Below are 25,022 nucleotides of genomic sequence, written 5' to 3'. Positions count from 1 at the left end.
AAGCCATTCCATGATTCTATGATTTCAGTTAGTCTGCAGGAACACAAGAACAGCTTGAAACTATTGTGGGGAGCTGTAAAGCACTTCAGCCATCTTATTACATGGCTAACTCTTCGGACATGCCTATACCATGTAAAAAAGGGCTGACCAGAAAAATGTGATCTCTCACTGCGTGTCATTCTCTGGCACTGGAAGCAGTATAGCAATATTATTGCAGCATTATTGCAGCCCGTTGCGTTAATTGTTTCTGCCTTGCAATACTTTAGGAGAGAAGGTAATTAAAGGGCTGAGCATCACATTAACACAGTAATGCTGCTTCTACAGCCTGAGCAAGTACCTCTGTACATTTTTTTGTTCTGACAGGAGATGTTACTTGGAGCCAGCCTCGGAAGCTCAAAACCCTGCATTGTGTTTGTCAGGGACACCAGAAAAGTAAGTTTTTTTGTGGCAACAAAGCCCATCGAATAGCTGGTTGCATGCTGAAAGGAATTATTTTCCATTTTTATGACAGAGAACTGAGCAAATTCAGTAAAGCCAGCCAGGTCAGCCACGGATCTGAGCAAATGAACTGCCAGGAATACGCGGGAGCTGGAAAAGGAGGGCGCAGGACTGCTCCCTGTGGTGGCAGCTGCCTTTTAGGTGAGATTAATTATGAAGTTTTCAATTAGAGAATTAATCAGCCATTTCTCTCTGTCCTGGAAGTCTTGTAAACTACAACTCCCATGAGGCACCGGCGCGGCAGGACGGGCTCAGGGCGTTAACCAATCAGGCGGGGCGCGGCGAGCCTCGGCCAATGGGCGAGGAGGCTGGCGGCGGTTGGGGGTTTGAATTTGAAGGGGGCCGGGGCCGGTGCGGACGTTGCGGCGCGGGGGTGCGTGAGGCTGGGTGCATCGCGATCGTCTCTCAGGCAGGTCTCGGCCGCTGCCGTGAGGGAGCCTCTGGCGCGGCTCCTCGGGGGGCTGCCCCCAGCCGGAGGTCGCTGCCCGCAGGGAGGGTGGTGATGTTGGGAGGGCGAGGGGAGCACGGGGCGGAATGGGGGTGGGGGCGGAAGCACCTTAATCTCAGTGTTTTCCCCCCTTAGATCACCTGGCTGGGGTTCTTGGTTGTAGAGGAGGGCTTAGCTCTGGTTTCGTGTGATTCCTGTGACGGGGAATGAAGCGCTTAATGTCTGAAGTGTGAGGTCTGTGCGATGTGTGGAAGGCTATGCCAAGTGTGTGCTGGGTAGGCTGATGAAAGCCAGATCTGTCGATTTTCAGGGTACTATCCTAGCTAATGTATAAATATTTTATTGTTTTTGCTCTTAATGCAGAATTCAGAGGAGAGGCTATCATGTCGCAAGACTGCAACGATGAGTGGGAGCTGAGCAAAGAGAATGTGCAGCCCCTCAGGCAGGGCCGTGTCATGTCCACCTTGCAGGAAGCACTGGCTCAGCAGGAGGCTTCCACTCACACTGCTGTTCAGCTCAAAAAACAGTGAGCAAGATCTTAGACACCTTGTTTTCCCTTACCTTCCTGCCTTCTTGTCAACTTTTCTACACCTTCTTTATGTGTACCAGTGTTTAAAAAGTATAGAAAAACAGAAGATTAGAGAGAGATCTGTGCTAGTGCTGTGCCACAGGTACTTAGGGCTTAGGTACTTGTGGGTGCTGCACAGCACAGATGGTTATTTTTAGGTTTGCAATGAAGTATTGTCCTGGTTTCAGCCAGGATAGAGTTAATTTTCCTCCCAGTAGCTGGTAGGGTGCAATGTTTTGGATTTAGGATGAGAAGAATGTTGGTAACACACTGATGTTTTAATTGTTGCAGTGCAGTGCTTACACTAAGCTAAGGACTTTTCAGCTTCTCGCGCTGTCCTGCCAGCGGGTAGGCTAGGGGTACAGCAGGAGCTGGGAGGGGACAGACCCAGGACTGCTGACCCAAACTGGCCAAAGGGGTATTCCATACCATCTGACGTCATGCTAAACAATATATAGGGGTGGCTAGCCAGGGTGGGGGGGGGCGGCTGCTCAGGGATAGGCTGGGCATCGGTCATCCGGTGGTGAGCAATTGGATTGTGCATCACTTGTGCATCACTACCCTGAACAAGGGACTGCGTGGGGAGTTCTACAGGGCAAAGTGAGAGCTGCTACAAAGCACAAGCCAATGTTCTTATCTGACTCACGCTGCCAAGTGGCTTTCTTTCTTGACTTTTCTTTTGCTGCCTGAGAGCAAAGCCATCGTGTTGTAGGAATGGAATGATGCATGGGAGTTGAAGAACAAGGCAAGATAGTGACTGTCAGCATGGCCATTTAGATGTCTTCACTGTGCTCTGTGGTGTGGTTCTGTAGTTGTCTGATCATCATCACTTTCCGTTGTCTTCTGTAATCCAACCCAAATAATGTACTTTAATAATATATTTAGGTAAAGGATGTTTCATGCAAAAATTAGATTTTTAATATCTGTAATAACTTTTTATAAGAGAACAAGTGTTCTGTTGGTCTCTCACATGGGAGACCATCTGGGTTTTAGGGTAGTAGTTGTTCTTGGAAGAATACCAAGTTGTTCTTGGAAGAATACAACCGTCATAAAGGTTGTTGCAATGTATTTCTGTTCTTTTTAAATAAATGTTTCCTTATGCCTTCCTTTTGAAGAAGAGTGCAAAAGGGATGTTTATTTTAGCTTCTCCTGGTCTCAGTAAAAGATCAAGTCTAAATATATGCAAAATACCTTTCTTTGTTTACACTTAAAAAAAAAAGTATGAGTGATAGCAAAGGTCTTAGTTTACAGAGTAGAAAACATGCAATTTATTGGATGGATTTTATATATATTTATTATTATTATTTTTTCTAGAGAGTTTGAATCAGAGATCCGATTTTATTCGGGTGATGATCCATTGGATGTCTGGGACCGGTAAGCTTCTTTCCACTCCAGAAGAAATAATGAAATCGTTAAATCTATGTCACTGAAATGTTAGATACTCTTGTAAGAGCCTAGAAAAATATTATTCTAATCTAATAATGAATTAAAAGAGAAGCTCCAAATAATTTTTATTAATAATCTGTAACATCTGTTTCAATACTATGCCTAATGTTTATTCTAACTTTTGTTAGGTTGTATTGAAACAGAAGCTGTGTATCTTATGTAGAACTGACTTCCTATGAATATGTTCCATTTCTAGGTACATCAAGTGGACAGAGCAAACCTTCCCCCAAGGTGGAAAGGAGAGTAATCTCTCAGCAATATTGGAAAGAGCAGTGAGAGCACTCAATGAAGAGAAGAGATACTACAAAGATTCCCGCTATCTTAATCTCTGGCTCAAGTTTGTGAGTGTTTTTAGAAAATCCCTTGGACGTTAGTTTTTCTTGTATTTGTCCTGTCATTTGCAGTGTTAACCTGATTTCTCTTTGTAACTGAGTCAAAAAGCATGTTGTACAGCAAGTGCAATATTAGAACTTTTCTCTGCAAACATGTTACTTATTCTGGAATTCCATTTCACACTCCGAATAGGATCTTCAGATGTTTTTCATGATCATTCAGTTTGGACAGTGGTATACTCTATATGCTTTGTTTTGGAAAATCTAGTTTGAATGAGCGAAGCTTGATTCTTTATGTATATTGGGAGAACATAAAAACGATTTAAAGATACATTTTCGGTGTAATATCTGTCCTACCACTCATTAACGTGTCTTGTATCCATATCCTATGCTTAAGAAAAACTTGAATATGTTCTGGTCTTGGCTTGTCTCTGCTTTGCTATAAATTTTGTTGTTGCTGTTCTTGTCATCTTAATGGGACTTTCTCCAAGCCTAGCTTTCTCAGCTGATTTACCAGTCCCTGGACTACTAATAAACTGTCCTTTATGTAGAGATGAAGTAACTATTCTCAGGAGTATTAAAACGGCATATTTCAGTCAATGAATTAGCTAAAAAACTTGAATTTGAGACTCTGAACATGTGAGCTAGACTTATGAGGCTGCTAATAATGACAAATACATACAAGGAGTCAGAGGTATTCTTCTTCCTCCTCCTGTTGGGTTTCTTTCCTCTTTTGTGCACCATGATGTGATACAATCATATGTCCTGGCCTAACAGCTGCTTCTGTAAGACTTTTATTGAAATCAATGCGGTGTTGCAGGGTGTATCAAAGAGCAGACATTGAGTTGGAATCCTTTGTAATTACTGAAATACTTTGTTTCAGGGAAATTGCTGTAACGAGCCCTTGGATCTATACAGTTACCTGCATAGCCAGGAAATTGGTACAACATTGGCACTACTCTATATCACGTGGGCAGAAGAACTTGAGGCTAGAGGAAGCTTTAAGAAAGCTGATCTAATATTCCAGGAAGGCCTTAATCGCAAGGCAGAGCCTTTGGACAAACTCCAGTCCCATCACAGGTATGTTTTCAGCTAAGAGAAGGGCTTAGAACAGTTTTGTGGACTTTAGTGGATATCTGGTACAGTGAAGTTTTTGCTGACTTCTCCAATATTTTCCTCAGGCAGTTTCAGACCCGTGTTTCTCGGCAGACACTACTGGGGCTTGAGGAAGCTACTGATGAAAGAGACACTGGTCTTCTGGGAACTGAAGAACCCCAAAGAAGCTCACTGGCAGATCTAAAAGGCAGGGGGAAGAAAAAAGTGAGAGCTCCTATTAGTCGTGTAGGAGATGCACTTAAAGGTACATTCAGTTGCTAAAGTCACAAATTAATGGAAAATTTATACCCTTTCAATGTGGAATTTGCATTTGAGTACAGTAGGCTAAAGGTTAATTTGCATAAATCTCTTACTTACAGCCACAAACCAAAACAGAAGTCTCCAGACTCTAACTTCTCAGCAGCTTTCAAATAATCCAGGTTTTGCTGTGTTTGATGAAAATTCAGCTTTGGCTTCTGGACCTGAAATTCCTGTACTTATGCCACAGTCATGGGCAGCACCTCCAGTTCCAAGGGCCAAGGAGAATGAACAAAGTGCAGGACCTTGGAATTCTGGAAGGGTAAGGAGTCTCAAAGTAGACTGGAAAAAAAAAAAAAGGAAGGTGTATGTAAGTTGATGTCTTCTGATCACTGAGACAAATGTCGTGTTCTTTCTCACTTTCCTGACATTTGTTTCTATAGGTAGCAACCAAACTTTCTAGTTTCTTCCTAAAGACTCTCTGGCCCTGTGTAACCTGGTCAGGTTTAACAAGCTGATCTTGCTAAAATAATTTCTAAAAACTTCGTATTTCCTAAGCCAAACTTACAATTCTTGCTAACCAGAAAAATAGGTAGTTTTTCTGCCCTCCAAAGACTTTGCCAGGCTAAGAATATGAGGTAGAACTACATTCTGCAAAGAAAGGGAGAGAAGCCAGACACTAGTTATTTCTATAGAAAAGGGAGCAAAAGTTAAATTAACATCACAGAATGGTTTGGGGTGGAAGGGACCTTTAAAGGCCATCTGGTTCCAGCCCCCCTGCCATGGGCAGGGTCACCTTCCACTAGACCAGGTTGCCCAGAGCCCCATCCCAGCTGATCCTGAACACCTCCAGGGATGGGGCACCCACAAATTCTGTCCATTCTCTGCCCAGCCTGTATTTGTGCTTGGGATTGCCCTGACCCAGACGCAGGACCTTGCAGTTGACCTTGTTGAACTTGACAAGGTTTGCAGAGGCCCACCTCTCGGGCCTGTCCAGGTCCCTCTAGAGGAGACCATACAATACCTACCCAAACGTACAATACGTACATGAAAGAAGAACTCATTGCCTAGCATATGAAAATAAGGCATGTACAGCATTCTGCAAGTCTGTTTGGAGTGTTAGTGATGAAAACAGAAGAGTCAAGATCAAAGGAACTAAAGAACTGTGCCAGTTAAATATTAATCCTAACAATACAAAGAAACTTGTCAGTAGATGGAAGAGGATGACAGAAGGTTTGTTTCAATAGTGTAAACTAATTGAAAACCAGCTTGAAATATCCCTACCGTATAACACTTTATTCTTGGGAATCTAGGGGAATTTCAAGTAGGTAGATGAGAGCAGAATGATATCAGAGTTGATGCTATGTTTACTCTCTTTAAATAACTGGCTCCAAAAGTAGTTAAGGGATTTCTGTGGTGTAGGAATGGTCCTTGAGAGGAAAAAGGAATGGTCCTTGAGAGGAAAAAGGAATGGTCCTTGAGAGGAAAAAGGAATGGTCCTTGAGAGGAAAAAGGAATGGTCCTTGAGAGGAAAATAGAGAAGTCTGGAGGTTCTTAGTGGGCAGCAGAAACAATAATATTATATGATTGAGACAGTCTTGGCTGAAAAATGTCTATAGCGTTTCTGGAAAACAAACAAGGAGAAAATGGAATACCCTGCTAGACCAACGTTCCCTCAGAGTAATAAAGAACATGATGTCCTCTGATGAGGACATGCAGGAGTGGTGTCTTGCTTTTTTATGTGCCAGTGCCCAACTGACTGGTCTGTAACTACCTGCATATCAGAAAGGAGGTAGTCATTTAAATTTATGTCTTGGGAAAAGTATCAAGTTTAATTCTTCTTAGTAACAAACCCACCAAATATCCCATATTGGGGGGGAAAAAGGAGATTCAATTATCGGAAGAAAAGAGAAGCTAACAATGAATCTTTAGGCTGCTAACACTGACACTTCCTTTTTCAGCGTCCTCACAGCGGTGCAAATTCTGGCATAGAAATGTCCTGTCCACTGCCCAGTTTCACCCCATATGTGGAAGAATCAGCTCAGCAGCAAGTCATGTGAGTCTTCAGTTTGAAATGAGAACTGCATTTGAAATTATCAAAGCTGCTGTGTAATATTCTGACTTAGCCAGGTAATTAAGCTTCTAGATCTAAGAAAATTTAAAAATCTGTCAGTCTGGAAGCTCTTAGTATTTCAGCTTGATGGCAGAGGCTTCAGTGGAGGATGCATAAGGGTATGGGAAATATTTGGCTGTGTTCATTTTGGGGGAGGCTGTATCACATTTATACATGTTAAATAGTTTAATGGCTTGACTCGGTGTATTGAAACAAAACCACAGTTACCTCTCTTAGGACGTTGCTTGCTATGAAAGCATCCCCAGATTGACACAGGCTTACTGCTGTTTTCCTCTCTCTTCCTCTGTGCTCAATCTATCCAGAGTTTTATACTGAAACAAGCTGTCAGTTTCCATGACAACAGTGTTGCATAGGTTATGGAGGAGTATGCAGTTTTGCCTGAAATAACCTTCCTGCTTGTACAGCGCTCACTGTTTTGTTACAGCAGAGGAAAATGTAATATTTTGCAAAGCTGCCTAACTTTCTTTTTCTGCTGGCTGATGATGGCCATGGAAAGCATAGTTTCTCCCGAAGAGAAGGGTGGAAAAGAATGTTTGATATTACAGGCTGCTTCCTTGGTTTTGAATTATGTGTAATCAAAGAATATTGAAAAGTGGCAGTGTAGATCTTCCTTATGGGTTTTGTATGTTGCATGTGGACTGCAAAGTAGCTCTGACCAAAGGGCATACCATGATTTAAGAATGCTAAATAAATAAAAACTGTTCTAGCTATATGGCTTTCTCCTGAAAATCAGTGATGGTATAAAATTAGATTTGACATGCTGCTCTCTTGGCTTCTTTCACTGCACAGACGTATTAATTTCTGTAATACAGAATGTTTTTGTCACTTAATATGCAGAATATTTTCCTTGAGCAAACTTAAATCTTAAGTCTTAAATCATTTTTTATCCCCTGAATCTAAAATGCCAAGCACAATCTAGCCCAAGACCTTTCATTTTTAAGTCCTTCCATTTCTTTTTGTTGTTTTGTTTTTTTTGTCAGGTAAACTCTGTTTTGTAGGATGAGTGTGGACTTGTCATTTGTATGGTCACACAGACTGATGGAACTAAAGTAAAAAACAGATCACACTTCAGAACGCAAAAAAAATCGGAGTATCATAAGACCTTTATTTGCTCTTGACTGGGTCTTATTAACACTTTTTTCTGACTTGATATTCTTGGTATTCTGACTTGATATTCTTCCCTTTTATGTACTATCATTCAATTTTTCTTGTTTGTCTGTCAACACAACAGAATGTCTGTAGACTTATTCTGCAGCTGGTTTCTGAAATTTGCTGTTTTCTTGCCTATAATCTCTTTACAGCGTTTTGGTGAAGCGCATATAATCCAAGTAATAACTGCTTGTGTTTTCAGGACTCCCTGCAAGATTGAACCCAGCATAAACAGTGTTTTAAGTGCTCGCAAGCCTCAGAAGGAGGAGGATCCACTACGGCGGGTGCAAAATCATCATCCGGATAATCAAGAAAAGAAAGAGATGGTGATGTATTGTAAAGACAAAGTTTATGCAGGAGTGGAAGAGTTCTCACTGGAAGAGATTCGAGCTGAAGTCTACAGAAAGAAAGCAAAAAAGAAAGCTGAAGGTATGCTTCAGAATGGGATGATATAAGCCTTTCTGAGATAGAATAGTAAAATTGGACTTCTTGTCAGTATAAAGAAACCTCTATTATTGCAGCTGCTTTTTTCTAGTGGATTGATTACTTAACGGGTCTGAAATATAGAGAAAGCAACATAGGTGAAAGCTTAGTGTGTAACTCAAGAAATGGGGAAAGACCACCAGAGGTTTTAGCCCCTTAAAAAGAATTCAGGCTTGATAACAGATCATGTGTGAAATACATATTGTGCCATGTAAGCTCTTCTTCCTTAGAGGAGTTGCAGGCCATAATGCAGAAGAAGGAGGAAATACAAAGGAAAATTGAGGCGCTGGAGAAGAAATTAAAGGAGAAAGAAGATGACAAGCAGCAGCAACAATCATGTGAACAGGTATTGTCCTCCTTGTTTACCTGAACTCCTACGAATAGCTACTATTTACAAGTACCAGAGGAACAATATCTTATGTTTGGCTTTCCTTTTTTTGAAAGGATACCTCAGTCTGTTGTATCATGTACATTAAGTGTCACCCAGTAAAAGAAAGTTCAGAAATATTTCTTAAATCTCCTTCCAGTATAAGGGTGTAATCAAAGACTTCAAGTCTTGTAGTCTAACTTAATTTTACAAGTATTGCTGCTATGTAAAATCTGACAAGATGCCTTATGCTCAGGTATAAGCTTTCTTCTTTCCTTTTTTTATAAAGGAAAGTTATACTAAGTACTTGAGATTGAATTGCTCTTTCAGGCTATTTACATGCAGTTTCCTTTTATATAGAGAAGTTGTAGTGCAAAAGAAGACAGAAGAAACTGGAACTAGGGAAAGGAGTGAAAAGGTGGCAAAGTGTTGTGTTAAACCCCTGTAGGCAGCACAGCCACTTTCTCGCTCCCCACAGTGGGATGGAAGAAAGATTCACAAGGTTAAAACTGGGGAGAACTTGTGGGTTGAGATACAAACAATTTAATACGCAAAAGCAAAATAAGGAGTTCACTACTTCCCACCAGAAGATGGGAAGTACTACCTAATTTCACAGATCCAAAACATAGCACCACAGAATCTGCTATGACTAAAATTAACTCTACCCAGCTAGAATCAGTACACAAGCCATATCTGAGATTTGTCTCCAAGACTTATAGATAGTATGCTCAATCATGTATTATTTTTTTATATGCAGAGCAGTCTTGATCAAAGTATCTTTGAAGCAAATATAGTTTGTTCTCTTGGTAGTGTTTAATTAGAGTTGTATTTTTGTTTTTAAGCAAAAAAAATATATCACCCAACCTGTTCTTATGTTTGCAGAAGTTCTTAAACCCCAATTTTCCTACAGGTTGTAGGTAACAAGTAAAAGTTAATTACTTTAAAGCTTTTCCTTTTCTCTACTATATCCATTGGGCTAATAGAGTATTTCTATTTTCTCTTACTCACTGCCCCCAACACCCCCAGTACTCCCAGACCTCATTTCCAGAACAAAGACTTAAGGATAAATTTTTTTAAATGATGAAATGCAAAGTGCTCTGGATTTGGTGTAAACTATGTAACTGTTTCTAACAACACGTCTTTAATAGTTGCAGTGTATTTAAAAGTTCCTATGAAAATTACAGGGTTGCAAAGAGTAAAATCTATGCACTTTAACTGGACTAAACATAAGAATGGACTCTATCATGCAACTTATTGAGTACAATAAAAATGTACAAAGACAATCATTAATCCATCAGGGTTCTCATGACCCACATGGGGATTATCATACTGTTCCTGGAATCTTCTTGTATGGTTTGTGATTCCATTCCATTCCTGTAGAACCAAAATATGTCTTTGTTCCTACAGCCAACAGAGATAACAAAGCCTTTTCCATCTCTGGGACAACAAGAACTTAATTTTTCGAGTGCAACAGAACTTGGGGTGAAAGAGCCTCACTTGGAAAGGTAATAAAGGATTTTTTTTCTCGGCAATGAGAACCTACGGGTACAATTACTTAAACAGCATTCTACATTACTTATGTTTTCACAGAAAGAGTGGAGGTAACTCTAGGCATCAGCCTGTAACCAGAATCTGAACAGAAATTGCGTGAAGATAAATTTGTTTGAGAATAATAATCTTAATTTTTTTATGGATAGCATAGGTCAACTTGGCTTGCCCTTTTTATGAAGTTTACTTATATTTTGTGAGTGTATAAAATAGAAGCTTGTATCTTGTTTACAGTGAATACCAGCCCTCAGAAGATATTAAGCTGCACAAACCATCTTGTTCCGAAGGTAAGGATTTAAATTTTTTAGTGGTAATGAGAAGGCTGCATTGATGGAAAGTGTTCTGTTACATGAATAGCAAAACTGCAACAAACTAAAAACAATAGCCTATATGGATTAGTGGAATGAAAATGAGAAACTGTGATAGTGTCCAGCACGTTTAAGTATATTAAACAAAAGACTGAGCACCTGAGTTTCTGAGAACTCTCATAATTTCAAGAGTCTTTCAGGAAGAAGATAACTTTTTTCTCTTTTAACAGCTGAAGACTTTCTTCTGCTTTTATACTCTTTTGCAGATTCTAGTAAGACTGCATACATAAAACTCATGTTAAGATTGATAATGTCTTAAGTCAATTATTTTTCCCTCTGAGGATTTGGTAGAAGGATATGATTATAAACTACATATCCAGTTTTGTTGGTACGGATATGCGCTATGTGCTGAAGGAAACTTACTTTTGAATGTAACTGACTACTGTTGCTGTTAGCAGAGGTTATCCAGTCTCTTGATGTATGCCCAGATACACAGAGGAAGTGTGTTTTTAGACTGAGGATGAACAGGAGGAGCAGAGGGATAAGGCCAGCCTTGGGAGAAGAGAAAAATTCAAAGGTGTATTCTAGAAAACAAGTTGGTTAATGTTGTAAGAGTGTGGATGTTTAACATGACAAAACCAAGCTTGTTTTCTAAAATTTCTTTAATTGTCAGCTCTAACTTCCTGTCAGGACTAGTATTTTTTAAGTATTAGAAGTTTTAAGTAGCATTTGATATGTTGTAGAAAAACTGTTGATATAATAGAGCCTCTTGTTTTTTCTCTCTAGATGTAGTTTTCCTTCCATCAACGGATCCGTGTATGTCTTTCTCCATATTTGATGAATCATCTACTTCAGCAAACCAGAATATAAGGTAGAATTACTCAAGGCGTAGGTTTTAGAGGGAGAAGGAAAAACCAAAATTTCAAACTACTTTATCAGCTGAATTAGTCTCCTCCTTGAACAGATGTGGGTTTTTATATTTGTGGTTTTTTTCCTTTCATTACTCTGCTTGGGATGTCCATGATGACAAGAAATTGTGCTGTTGTTCCTCATAGGTTTAGAGCTATTCAGGGTGTTATATAAGCTTTCCTTTTTCAGGAGAGCAGTATATATTGCAGTCTGTTGGTAGTTCTGTAGTAGAAAATGGTAGATTGAAATGTTGAGTGGATTAAACTCTTGAGAGGAAGTTGTTGAAGATTGGAAGCTACTCTAATAAATATTTAATGACGTATAACTCTTATCTTAGTTGTTCTACAGATCATACAAAGAAAAGTGCCCGGCGCCCTCTCGCTGTTCGTAAACCTTCAGAATCTGCCACTGCGAAGGAAAACATACCACCAGAAGCCTGTGTAAGGAAAAAGTTTAAAGGAAACAATTTCCTGTCAAGGAGAAATCAAAAAAGAATGTCCTACTGTTGAACTGAGTGAGATAGGCTGAACTGACGTGAGATCTAAGCTTCTGTCTGGCATGCCAATACTTGAATTGTGTGATGTTTATAGAATCAGTTAATATTGCACTGGAATTAATGTTTTTATTAGGCTTTAACCTGACTAATATGGAGATAGTGGTAAAGAGTCTTCCACATTGTAAGCAATGGATTAGTGGTCAGGATTCTTCACTCCAAAATTTGAAAAAGCTTGTGTGATTGGGTCTAACTCTTAAACACTACATCCTGTTCCATCCTCTTTCTTGCCACGCATCCAAACAAACATTTCAGCTCCTGTTACCTAAAGAGCCACATATGAGACTCCTCTAAATCTCTGCACTGGCTTCCTAAGCTGTCTTGATCTGATGTCTCTGTATGGGAGTCTTGCAGATACTTGTAAAGCTTTCAGTAGAGGTGCTAGCTGTTGTCTCAAAGGATTTAGTTACTGCATGCTGCAGTAGACCTTTAGGCTGGTGCTCTAAAGAGTTAGAGGATTTTATTCCGAGCTGAGAAGGATTTTTTGTACAGCTACAATATGGAATAGTTAGGGTTAAATAATTCATGGTAAGCATCATACTGAGTTTGGTTCCACAGTCAGTCTGGATATCTGCAAAGTGCAGCTTTTACTTCAATGCCTAACACTTCTGTCACCTGTATGACTCCTTTAAATCTCCGCACTCATTTCCTAGGCTGTCTTGATCCCATGCCTGTATGTAGGAGTCCTGACCAATCAACACTTGAATAATGCAATTATAACTGAACTGAGAGAGGTACTTCTAGGGCGTTAGATACCAAGTAGTCTTTGGCAATGCCTGACAGCTCTGCAACACTCTAGAATGTAAACAATGATAGGCTTTTTTGAGGGGAGAAAAATGCAATTATAGTTAGGGTTCAGTTAATCAATTGGAATGAGTGATGTAAGTGGAGTATGCAAAGTGTGGATGTCAGAGCCAAGTTAGAAGGTGGTGGGGTGGAAGAAATGGAAGGAAGGAGTGTTCTTCATACTGATTAGGTGATGGATACCTGTTGGACTGGAATGACTAAAAGAGTCACATGAAGTATAACAGGATTGAAGACAGCAGAGAGAGAACATTATTATGGGAGATAATTATTCCAGTTTAAAAATTCAGTGACTAAATTTTATTGTTATACTTGCAGATAAATTTAAGTCATCTTCAATTTTTTTTTAATATGACATACTTAGTAATTGCTTGTATGACGTGTTATACATACTTCGTGTTTGTGGAAGGAGCCTATGTTTGAAGCACATCTTGGCAGAACTTTTGAATTCCCTAACAGGAAAAAGGGGAGAGGTAGAAGATAGCTTTTCAGTTAAAAATAAGTCGTTTGACACAATCTACAGCCTTTTCACTGTCTTTCCCTATCTGTTTCAGGATGAGCTGAATGGAATTGAGCCTTTGACTGAAGATGCAATTGTGACAGGCTCCTACAAGAACAAAACCCTTTGTGCCAACCCAGAAGACACATGTGACTTTGTTAGGGCTGCCCATCTTGCCTCAACTCCCTTTCACGGGGTGGTAGCTCAGAGAATCCCAGATCCTGCTTATTCACAGAGTGTTCTGAAGGAAGACTGTCCAGAATTGAAGAGTGCACCTCTGAATCAAAAAACACCAGTTTGTGAGGGGACATACAATGAAGCTCTTTGTGTAAATAAACTGAGGTAATTAACAGCACTGCATCTTAAACCCGTTTTCTTGTCTCTTTGGTTGCAGTTTTACTACTGTTTCTGAAAAAACAATTTTCTGAAGAGATCAGAGTGTAACAAATGCTTTCTCTAGATCAGGATCCATTTTGCCTTGAGCAGATTTAAGAAGTAATAGCAAGCTCAATCTTCATTTCTGTTGTAAGACTTAACTTCATGCTTTTTCTACCAATTAATTTGTAAAGAAATTCATAAGCTTATTCTGACTTTGTAACAAGAGAATAAAAGCAGAATCATCGTTTTTTTATACTCGTTTCTGTAGTCATTTCAGTATATAAAATGGATCTGATGATTATGGCTTAGACTTCTACAGAGGAGAAAAGCTGCAGAGAAGGAAAAAAGGCAAAAAAAAAAAAAAACCTGCTGCTTCTTACTATACAGTAGATGCTTTTTTCCTTTACAGTGGTATTTTCTTAATTCAGAACTGAGTTTGATTTGCTAGCTGTTAGTGTGTAAACGTGTACAACAACCTGAAGGTGTGTGTTTAGTAAGTTCCCTGGGAAGACATGCTGATTATAGTTACGAAGGAAAATCAAGAGTGATTTTTCTTTCCCCCACCGCTCTCCACTGTTTTAAAAGCATTGTTGGTCTGCTGCCAGAATAAGGTAGTAGAAAATGTTTGGCATTCTCTTCCACTGTAGCAGTTGTATTTAATGGAAGAGAAGTCATCTGTAGATTAAGATTCTGAGTGTGAACTCATTGAAACTAAAATGAGGCTGCAACACAACTGTCCACTTTCCAGAAAGGATAGGAAAGGGCTTTTTTTAAAAAAAAGTCTAGGAGTGCACAGTATCCTTTCACTGGTCATACCCTGCATTTTCTGGAAGTCTGAATAGATGATGTCTTTATTCACAGTCCAATCATGGAAGCAAGCCTGGAAGATACTCGTTCATCAGGTTCTTCTGTCTCCTCAGGATCTTCTCTTTCTTCTGTTACACAAATATCCACAATTAAATACCTGCACATCCCTGAGAAACTGGAACTTGCTCAGACTTTGCCTGCTGAAACAATTACTGATTCTGGAGGTATCAGTGAAAACATTACTGGTTAGTACTAAACTGAATTTCACTTTGAACAAATAATTTGCAGCTGTTACTACCTTGTAGTTACTCTGTAGTGCTTCTGTGTATCTTATGTTTTACTCTGTTTGCTGTGTATTTACCACTACTCTGTCTTGTGACTGAACTTGTCATTTTTCTGTACTATATAGCATTGCAACTTGAGGTATGTAGTATAGGGTGCTTGTCAGTATCTAGAAGACAAATATTTAATGGACGGTTTCTTTAAGGTGATAGAGAAGTTTTATTAAGCTATTATTGCAGAGAATGTGTGGGAGTTGAGGTTAAATTCAGAAGTGAAGAATTCTGTCTGGATGGTAGGGAGAATACTTAAGACAGCTTTGTTTTGACTTTTTCTTCTGTCATCACACTATGTTCTCTTGATAGGCCAGTAATTGCCACATTGAAAAAGGCCAATCAATTTTAAGTTTAGAGAAAATTTCATACTTGTAGTTTCAAATTTGCACTCTAAATTTCCTGTAAACATCAGCATGTCTTTGCAGTATTTTTTTTCCTATTGAAGAAAAACAAAACTGATCCTTTCATAGTTAAGTATTTGCCAGGAAGAAAGAAATTTTGTTTTTCTGTTATAGATCTTTGTTACAATTAATACAGGAATGGTCACCGCCTTCAAAACACGGCCAGTACAATTAAGTTTGTATTGAATGAGTTTTCAAGGTGTTTAACCTCTTTTGTCTCCTTTGATTTCAGTTTGACATTTTAATCAGACTTGTGTATCTGAAAATTCTCAGTGTGTCTATTTTAGGGAACAATATGTTGTTGTGTGACTAGACTACATTATTTAAGAAGTCTGTACCACTCGTGTTTTATGATGAAGCATGATCAGGAACTCAGGAACTGGAATCAAAGTAAAATTAGGAGAACACTAGGAGAAGAGTGCTGTAAACATAGCTGGCAATTCAACTAGATCCTACACTTTTTCATATTCGCTACTGTTTGGAGAAGGATGCAGGATCTTTCCTTTTCAGAAAGAGAAGGCATTTGTTCAGTTGCTCTAACGGTCCTTTTTTCTATCACTTATCACCTATCACTCTTTCTTCCTTCCTTCTTTTCTGCACATCTCCCTTGAAGTGCAGTTATCAACCTGGATGTAGTAATAAGTAATACTTAATGCTGCATAGCAGGAAAAATTACTTCAGGCATCTGACAGTTTATTATTCTTAAATTTCATAGAACTATGAAATTTACAGTGATATATTAGAACATGTGTTTAGCCTATAAAATACAATATTTCCTGGATCTGCTTCCATGGACTGACTTGTACTAAATGCAATGCTTTTAAATAAGTACAGTAGTAGGTAATAACACTCCGTTTCTTATTTCTGTGCTGTGAAAGATTATAATTAGTAATGGGTGACACCATTTTAGTATTTGGGATAGGAAGTTGGCAGAAGCCTTCTAGTTTTGATGTGTTTTACTCTGCCTGGTATTGGAGACCAACGCTATTCAGGCTACCTTGGTTTGGGATAGATGATCTCATCCACTGAATGGTGTCTTCTGTTATGCAGAAAAACAACCCAGACCTACATGTAATTTTCTTGTATGTTTTCATGAGGTGAAAGCCATTAAATCCTTATTGTAGAGAGCAGCAGAGTTGGAGTCCAATTTGTTCTTTCCTAAATAAAAACCCTGCTGTATTCAAAGAAGTTAATTTTAATTAAGCCCATCACTTCAAAAACCACAAACTGATCACTTACTCCAGATTTAGATTTTAAAAAAGGAAAGCTAATTCACGAAGTAATGGTTTTGGATTCTGCTGTTGCTGAGCAGATAGATGTACATCATCTAATCCATAGCTTTGTCTCTTGTGAAAGGCACATCTTACAATACACTACAGTAGTGTCACGAATCTCATGATGAGATGCACTCGCTTTTGAAACTGCCTTATAGAGTTATGTTCACTTCATAGAACAAGAAACTATTGGGAAGAGACTAATGGACTTGCTGAAAGGTGATGCAGTGAATCTGTATGCAGATGGAAAGCTAAATTAAAGGCTTCCAATATCTAGGTTACTTTCTTCTTGACAGATACAATCGTTTCAGAGACTCAACACCTATATTGAGCTCATCTGTTTCTATTACTTGTCTTCCTAGGTGATGTAACTCCACTCTTGTGGAGTGCTGAACAGCATAAAAAGCTTTTAGATCCCATGCCAGAATCTTTGACTGCTTCTCCAGATTTTCATTTGGAGGCTGGGTCTGTGCCTGTCATGGAATTTGAGAAAGACATTGAGCTAGGTAGGTATTCCAGACACCCTGGGGAGTGCAAGGGATCTATTGATGTTCTAATTGGTTTGAAATATACTTCATATTCATGCATACCAGTTTTATGTGGTGTAGAGGGGGAATAACGTGAACAGTCTTGGACGCACGTTTGCTGTGACAGCTCATGAATGTAAACTTTCATAACAGGAGATGAGACTTACTCTATCAAATGGGAATATTGGACCAGTGAAGAATACAAGATGTTTTTTGCCATTCTAGCTAACTTTACCCAGTTGGATGCAAAGGGATTTGTAATAAAGGTAACATAGATGATGTTTTAACATTTTGCAGCTCATGTATAAAGCTCCTATGAGATATAACTTACATTGTTAAGTGAACTTGGCCATGACTTCTGGAATTCCATGCATGAAGTTTGCTATCCCATGTCCTTTTTCTAATTGCTGATATAGATTAAAATTTTTTAACTGTGGCAAATGTTCCTTGCTAAATTGGGAATTAAAAAAGATGAGAAGAATGTGAAGATGAGCAATTTTTGCTTTATTCCAAAAATAAATGTTCTTATGCATTCTCTTGTAGGTGTATTCTCAGCCTGTGCCTTGGGACTTTTATATCACACTTCAATTACAGGAGCGTTTGAATACTGACTTTGACCAAAGCTTCAGTGAAAACCGCAGCTGTTTCTTCTACCAGGATGGCTGTGTGATTCTGCACAGGGATGTAAATCGCTTTACGCTTGGGGTCAGTACAGATAACCAAAGTACAATTGCAAAAGACATGAACTCTTCCATAGGTACTTGTTAGTGAGTTTTGGTCATTGCTGAAGATAGTTTCATGTGTTTATTCCTGCAATCTAAATCCTCTTTTTTGTTTTATCTACATACAAATTAAGGCCATCTGTTACAGCCTTAGAGCTGGTTTCTCATTTATAGATCATGTGCTTCTCTGAAACAAACCCATTTTTTAAACTTTATTCGTGAGTGATAAACAACCTGAGCCCAGAACCACGTGCTATTTCACAATAAGGCTTACATCTAAAACTCTGCGTTGTTTAACTTGGCATCTTTCAATGAGTTCTGTCTGCTATGGAAAGGTCATAGCACTCAGTGACTTGTTGAAGGATTTACATTTAAAATAAAGTCTGGTAAGTGCATTTTGGGTTGTTGTGTATAAATTAAGTAGGGTATAAATCAAATAGTCATTTCAGTCTTAAGTTCAATTTTTCCTCATGTTTTTGTCCATTTCTGAATAATGGTTATTTTAATTCTGGCTGGACTGTTCGTGGGCAAAATCTGATTACACTAAGTTTAGGGTAGGACCGTTATCTCTGTACAGTTAAGTAGGGGGGGGAAAAAAAGGTGAGCTATAAATATTTCACTTAATCTGGCATACAGATGCATGTTTATTCCTTGTTTTCAGGATCTTATTCGTGGCTGCAAGTCTATCACAAAGGAAGTTATCCTGCTGGTTGTTCACGATCTCCTGAGCGTGGTTGAGAAGCTCCACAAAGCAGAAATTGTCCATGGAGATCTCAGGCCAGAGGTGCTCTTTCTGGGAGACAGGTTAGTTTCTTTGTATGGATCTGAGAGGATATGTAATACTTAGTTTCAGCTATAACTCTTTGTAATTTATCCCTTTTAGATAGGGAACTGATATCATAGTTCAGTTTTTTTAGGCTGCAAAATTCCAAAAACAGTGAAAACGCGTAGTTTAGGAGTCAACCTTCTGCCCGTGCACCCCCCCCCCCAGTAATATATAGTGATGCTGTAGAATGTCTGTGATACTAAATAAAAAGGTTTCGCTATTGTCCCTGTTCCCAAATTTCTCCTTTACTGAAATTCTGTACAATTAACTGGATACTGGTGAATAACTTGTCTTTGGTCTTGCATATCTGGAAAACACAAAATTAGAAAACAAAGGACAGATGGGAATACCCAGGCACTCTTAAATGTGTTGCTTAGCTTCCACTGTAGTCCAGCTTGTAACTTAATGTACGTACAGATCTAGCTTTCTGCTTTAAACTTATTCCTATATTAATTCCTATATTAAGTTTAAAAAGTCATATATCCCTTGGAATGTGATCTATGAATGGAGTGTGGAAGATAGTAACTTAAAGAATATCTAATGATTCAAATATAATTACATTAGAATAAATTCATTGAAGCAGTTCTTAGTCATTGCTGATAAATTAAAAATAGCTATTGACTTTAAACTAACTCTCAACCTCCAGGCATCTAACACAGTCTCTAAACTTGCTTGTGCAACCCTATCAGGGGAAAAAAAGGGGGAAGGCACTTCCAATATATGTATACTTGTTTATACGTTATTAGTATGTTAGTAGTATACATGTTCTTCACACACCCCAATGGATTGTCTTGCACACTTTCTGGGGTGCATGCACCCCATTTTGAAAATCACTGATGAAACAGTGGTGTGATGGACTTGGCTATCTGCTGGTAGGTTTATTATAATTTCTCTGTGGAAAATGCAAACCCAATCTTAGCTGCCAAAAAGTAAGGATGATGATAGGTTTTGGTGTCATAGGAGAAAATTATCCTAGGACAGGTGTATAACGTAAATGAAGTCAAAATTATGAAGTATGCTTATAGCATGCAAATATTAAGAATGGTAGTGAGAAGTGTGATCTGGTTATATTGTTGACTTGGCAGGTGTCATTTATACAAGTACTCGCTTCTACCATTTAGGTTTGTCCTCACTGGTGTGTGGACTAGGGAAGGTTTAATGAAGTATGATTAATTCTTAATTCTTTCTTTTATTTTGATATCTTGAAAGAGAGGGAGAAGTACTAGACATTGTTGTTTTTCTGTTCCACCAACTGTGTTTCAGATAACTGATGAATATCAAAACAATGTCTTTAACCATTTAGAGTTTCTTATTGCTATTCTGGAGATGCAGGTATCATCTGTAAGCTTCAAGCTGCCAGCTGGTTCCCCTTTCAGGGGAAGACCTTTCAGTAGTAGTTCTTAAGCTAGCCATCAGAGGGGAGCATTGATGTAGCTAAGACTTGCTTCTTGAGTTTGTTGTTTTTAAGTATGTGTTGGTCTGTTTTATGCTTCATTTGTTTTCTCTACTCAGTATCTGTGACCCATTTGGTTATGATAAGATGACAAGAGCTCTGAAGGTAGTGGATTTCTCTCACAGTGTGGATTTGAGATTGCAGTCTCAAGTAAGCTTGCCCAATAGTTTTCCAATATCTCAGACTCCTCATGGACAACAGCTTCTGGCAAAAAGTTCCCTTCCTTATCAGGTAAGTCTGTTTGGCAGGATATGTTAGTTTGTTTCCTTTTCAAAATCTTGGTTTGTTATATTTTATGGAATCTATGGAAAATACTGAGAATTTCTCGTCTGCTTTACATCTTTGGCGTTAACTGAAGGGGTTAGCAGCATTGTTCCGGAATTGCTGGGTGCCTGTGACTACTGTATTTATTTAGGAGTGTAGAGGAAGACTAGAATTCTATTTTGAAGTTGTCTTGCTTAGCATCTTCTGAAGATCCTGATGCAAAGACAAATACAGACTTAAATATGTAAAAGCACCAACATTAGAAATCTGTGGTGGACTGTAGAAATCAACAGAAATTGAACTTTCTAATGTTTGTTATGACTGCAGGTAGACTTGGTTGGCATTGCAGATATAGTCCATTTGATGCTGTTTGGTGATCACATCGAGGTCTATCAAGAGAATTCCATCTGGAAAATCAGCCAAAATGTATCAGAGTAAGTCCTTTTTCAGAGAAGGCTACTGGGAAGTAATAGATTTCTTCCAATTTCCTTCACTTTCTTTAGTCCTTCATTTCTAGTGTTACTATTTTCAAAGCTTAAAACCTAGCTCTTCGTGTTGTAGCTGTCAGAAGTGGAAGTTCTGTGGGGGCCTAATTTTTGAAACTACTAGTCTTAGTACCAGTACTGCTAGACTTACTATCGGAAGCCTTAGAGTTATGTAGAAGACAGTTTTAAGCTGAATACAGGCTAGTTACAATGATGTGATCGACTTTGTTGTTGTTTTTTGGTCTTGCTTTCCTTTCAGACCAGACTGTCTTAGTATCTCTTTTGACTTGGTAGACAAAGCTTGGAGATGTTTTTAAGTGGGTGAGTGGTAAGAAAATTCCATGAGCTTTTGCTTTAGAAGTGGTGATTACTTGGATTTTCTGCTCTTTTGATTCCAGGATCTATGGAAGGCTTACTAAGACACTGACACTAGGGTTCTGTCTGTAACAGCTGTGGAAGCAGTATAATTTTTAATTATTTTTCCTTCTTGTGCATTGATAATTTAAGCTGCACAGGCAACCGCTTCTTTGGAAGTTGGTGTTTGTTCTCAGTTATTAATTTATAGGGTTCCCATTTAGCCACATGCTAGGGCTGGGGCTATAACACTATTCTGCCTTCATCTACACTTTGTTCTTAAACTAAAGATTTGTTCATTTCATTAGTCATATCCTATAGAATTTTTCTGCCTTAGCATTTCATAAGGATTTTGTAGAGCTCTCTGCTCATAGCAGAAGTTGCTTGACAGCTATCTGCATTCAGGGTCATGGTATATTAGCTATACTTGGTGTGTAGATGCACTTCTGTAACTATTGCTTTAAGAAAACATACTACAGATCTGGGATTTGTCCAGTTCCCTAGCAACCTATATTACTTATACATCTTTGTTGTGTTCAACCATTAGAAAAAAAAAATTCATCTTAAGCTGGGTTATAGGGAGGAGGAAAGATTCCTTCCTCCTCTTACTCTGCATATATCTGTTTTTTACATATTGTTATAGAATGATACCAGTAGTTACGCAGCTACAGCAGACTTCTGCTGGGTACTTACTATATACTTCATATTGCACCTGGTTGCTTCTTTTTTTTAAGAGGATCAACTTACAGGACTAGATGAGAAGAACAAAATCACCAAGAGCAATTCACCTCTGAGGAGATGAATATCAATTATATATAGGTTGGCAGTAAATATGTATTTTATATCACCTTAGTTTCAGAAATACTGGAACATTCCTCTCCTTCCAAACTTTCCCCATCAGTTAAATCATTGATGGAAACAGGATGTAAGTATCAGGTATAGAAAGTCTGAGTTTGGAAGGATAGGACTGACCATTATGGGGAGTTTGGAGAGAAGGAGTCAGTTGGAAAGGTATTTGGGTCAAAACTGGGGCCATTGGATTGAAGGAAGGGCTCAAAGTAGAGGCAGAATTCGGAGGGAGACTTGGGTAGAAGAGCAGTTATCACTGAGAGCTGTGAGGAGTTAGAGGAGACTTAACGAAGAAGGTGAAGCCTGGACATGTGCTTTGTATAGCTGAACCCAGGCTGTAATGGCTCTTGGCTCTCTTCACACTTGGGTACATTGGTTTATGACTTTTTCTCTGGAGTTGTTAAGTACAAATAAAGAACTTATTTTCAGTCCTGTTTCTTATTTTGTTGCCGAAAATGTGATTGTGCCTATCATTCTTCTTTTACTAATTTTTTCAATGTCAAGAATTCCAACAAATGTGTAACTAAAACACCTATACAAACATGTTATCCTTAAGCGTTCTACCAACAGTGTAAATGGTGTACTTCATTATGCAGGAATTAGGAATCTGCACTGATTTTTTTTTTTGCTTGGCAAAGTTCTGCATTCACACTTACATCTGTTGGTGTGTCTGGTTCTTACTAACAGCTAATGACTCTTCCTCCAGTCAATTTGAAGCTTTCAATAAGTTCTCAAGTCATCTTTGACAAGCTGGTTTACAGCTGCAGGGAGTCTTCATCCACCAGAAGGGTCTGCCCAATTAAAGTACTTCCCATTTGATGGATATTACTTAATCTTGTGCTCTATCCTTGCAAGCTGAGAATTGCAAGGCAAAGCACAAAAATGGCCTTGGAGACCCAGTGGCACTCAATGCCACCTTAAGAGCTGACAGAATGAATGCAAAGCACTTGAGTTGAACAGTATAGTGAAGACTTCTGGAAAGGTAGAATGTGAATTTTGGTTGAGTTTCTGTTTTGATCTTTGAGCCTCACTATAAGGTTGAATTTAATCTTTTTTTAACATAGGGAGTTTTAGCATGTTACTGATGGAAACTGTTCCAGAAGTATTTTTTTTAGTTTTTCTATTTTCACCATGTTATTTTAGGAAACTTCATCTGTGCAGGCTGATAAGGGCTATCATACAGAAACTGTTTAAAATTTTAGGACTATTTTTGTCACTCTAACTCCTTAGACATCTTTACCGACATGTAACATCCTCTGCTATTCCCCCTTACTTGCTGTGAAGGAAGTGGTCTTGTGTATTTTTTATTGGGTTCTGTATGGCTTCATTATCTTAGAAAAATGTTAGAGTTATTACTGTAATAGTACAGGTCAGATTCTCTCTGAGATGATACTATGGCTGCTGCTGTTTTGTGAGTCACTTACATAAAGCAGAGGTAGATAATTTGTTCAAAAGCCAGCATAACTCCTGGCTTAAAGGGGAAAAGTACTTCAGTAATCAGAAACAGCACAGTCTATGGTCTTTAGTGCAAGACTGAAGAACAAAGTATTGGCTCTGATACTAGTTTTCTTAGACTTTAATGAGTCACCCTTTTATTCATGTTGTGTGGGTACATCTGTGAGATGGGATTTATCACAATTAATTGTCTTTGAAATGCTCTGTATGAGAACTCTGACAGATGGAAGGTGGAGGTTAAAAAACTAAACTCCAAAGGGAGTTTAAAAACTGGCTGTAAACCATCCATTTTTTATTTTTTCTTGGAACTTTCTTTTAATATTGACTAGGAAACTTAGCCTGTAAATTGGGGTATAAGAGTTATATCCGCCCCTTATTCATGAAAGGAATCTGTCAACCTTGTTGGTGCAAAAAGTCCTCTTGCTAACTCATTTAGAAGTGACGTGTCTCTGAGTGGTAATAGTGGTCAAGTACACTAGAAGAGTTAACTGGAAAAACATTGCTTTCGATAGAACTGTGAAACAGCATGTTTAGTTATGCAGAAGCCTACTGGGGAAAGAAAGAGGCCCACACATAAACCTAACAACACTCCCAGTTTTCCTTTATATGTGGATGAAAATGTTATTATTGGTCTTCCCAAGGCATTTAGTGCTGAATATAAGTGGAAATATTGACAAACATCAGTGCCTACTGTTTAATTGAAAATTACTTTGTTTTAGGACTGTTGGTGGTGATTTCTGGCATAAACTTCTTGAGCGATTTTTGAATGCAGATGGTAAGTCCACAGTGCCTCTGCTGAGGGAGTTCAGAGAGGAAATAAGTGACAAGTTTGACACTGGTTTCCAAAAACGTCTTTATGAATTCTTAGCAGCACTGGGAGAAACCTTCGTCTTGGACAACTTCCTCTGATTTCATAGAGGACAAATCTCATGTGTATTATAGAAGGGAAATTAACTTATTTCTTTCAAATGTAAGCATGAGCAGCAATTGTAGACATTTCTACGGGACTTGCTAAAGAATGTTGCATCAGTGCATAGGTATCCTAAAACTGTTAGGTGAACTACTCTGTCTGAGAAGTTTGCCAGAGAAAATAAGCTGTCATAACTGCCCACTCCCCTTTCTGTATAGCTTCTCAGAAATGAATTTAATATCTAGTTCACCCTGTAGTCTTTGAAGTGTCTTTGCCTTACATTTAGTTGTTCTATAGTACTGCTTTTAATCACTGTTTCATCAATAAAGTTGTTTTTTGATGGTATCTTGGTTGTATTAAACATTACTGTCAGATGGTTTCGAAACACTTGATTTATCATACATACTGGAGTGCTTCTGCCTGACTGGGAATTGCCTTTGACTGCAAGATATGAAAGCATGTCATTTGGTGGCAGCTCTCATAACCACACAGGACTTCCTGGGCTCTTAACACAACTTGAATGTTCCTATTTGGAATATGTTCTCATGGATGATTGTTGTAGGAAAAGTAGAAGGTAGAAGGA

General features: G+C 38.6%; 1 protein-coding gene across 3 annotated transcripts; it reads left to right on the top strand.

The window, feature by feature from the left end:
* The first annotated feature begins 803 nt into the window (after positions 1–803).
* On the top strand, positions 804–24,784 carry BUB1B (BUB1 mitotic checkpoint serine/threonine kinase B). 3 transcript variants are annotated; one of them, XM_083836860.1, is made up of 23 exons: positions 804–907; positions 1,310–1,472; positions 2,829–2,888; positions 3,157–3,301; positions 4,176–4,372; positions 4,474–4,652; positions 4,768–4,967; positions 6,607–6,701; positions 8,131–8,357; positions 8,642–8,757; positions 10,186–10,283; positions 10,561–10,613; positions 11,421–11,505; positions 11,881–11,983; positions 13,455–13,741; positions 14,639–14,829; positions 16,957–17,100; positions 17,275–17,387; positions 17,665–17,826; positions 18,505–18,647; positions 20,182–20,353; positions 20,714–20,820; positions 24,249–24,784. In XM_083836860.1, exons 2-23 carry the CDS (start codon positions 1,330–1,332, stop codon positions 24,436–24,438), a joined length of 3,210 nt encoding a protein of 1,069 aa, XP_083692986.1. In that variant the 5' UTR covers positions 804–907; positions 1,310–1,329; the 3' UTR covers positions 24,439–24,784. The 3 variants fall into 3 exon arrangements, with proteins under 3 accessions (XP_083692986.1, XP_083692987.1, XP_083692985.1); XM_083836861.1 differs by having other exon boundaries at positions 877–975; XM_083836859.1 differs by having other exon boundaries at positions 890–911.
* Positions 24,785–25,022: the final 238 nt, after the last annotated feature.

The sequence above is a fragment of the Anser anser genome (genome assembly GCF_964211835.1).
Source record: "Anser anser genome assembly, chromosome: 5".
NCBI lineage: Eukaryota > Metazoa > Chordata > Aves > Anseriformes > Anatidae > Anser > Anser anser.
Note: the sequence above shows the minus strand (reverse complement) of the source record. Positions and strands in the feature narration are given on the sequence as shown.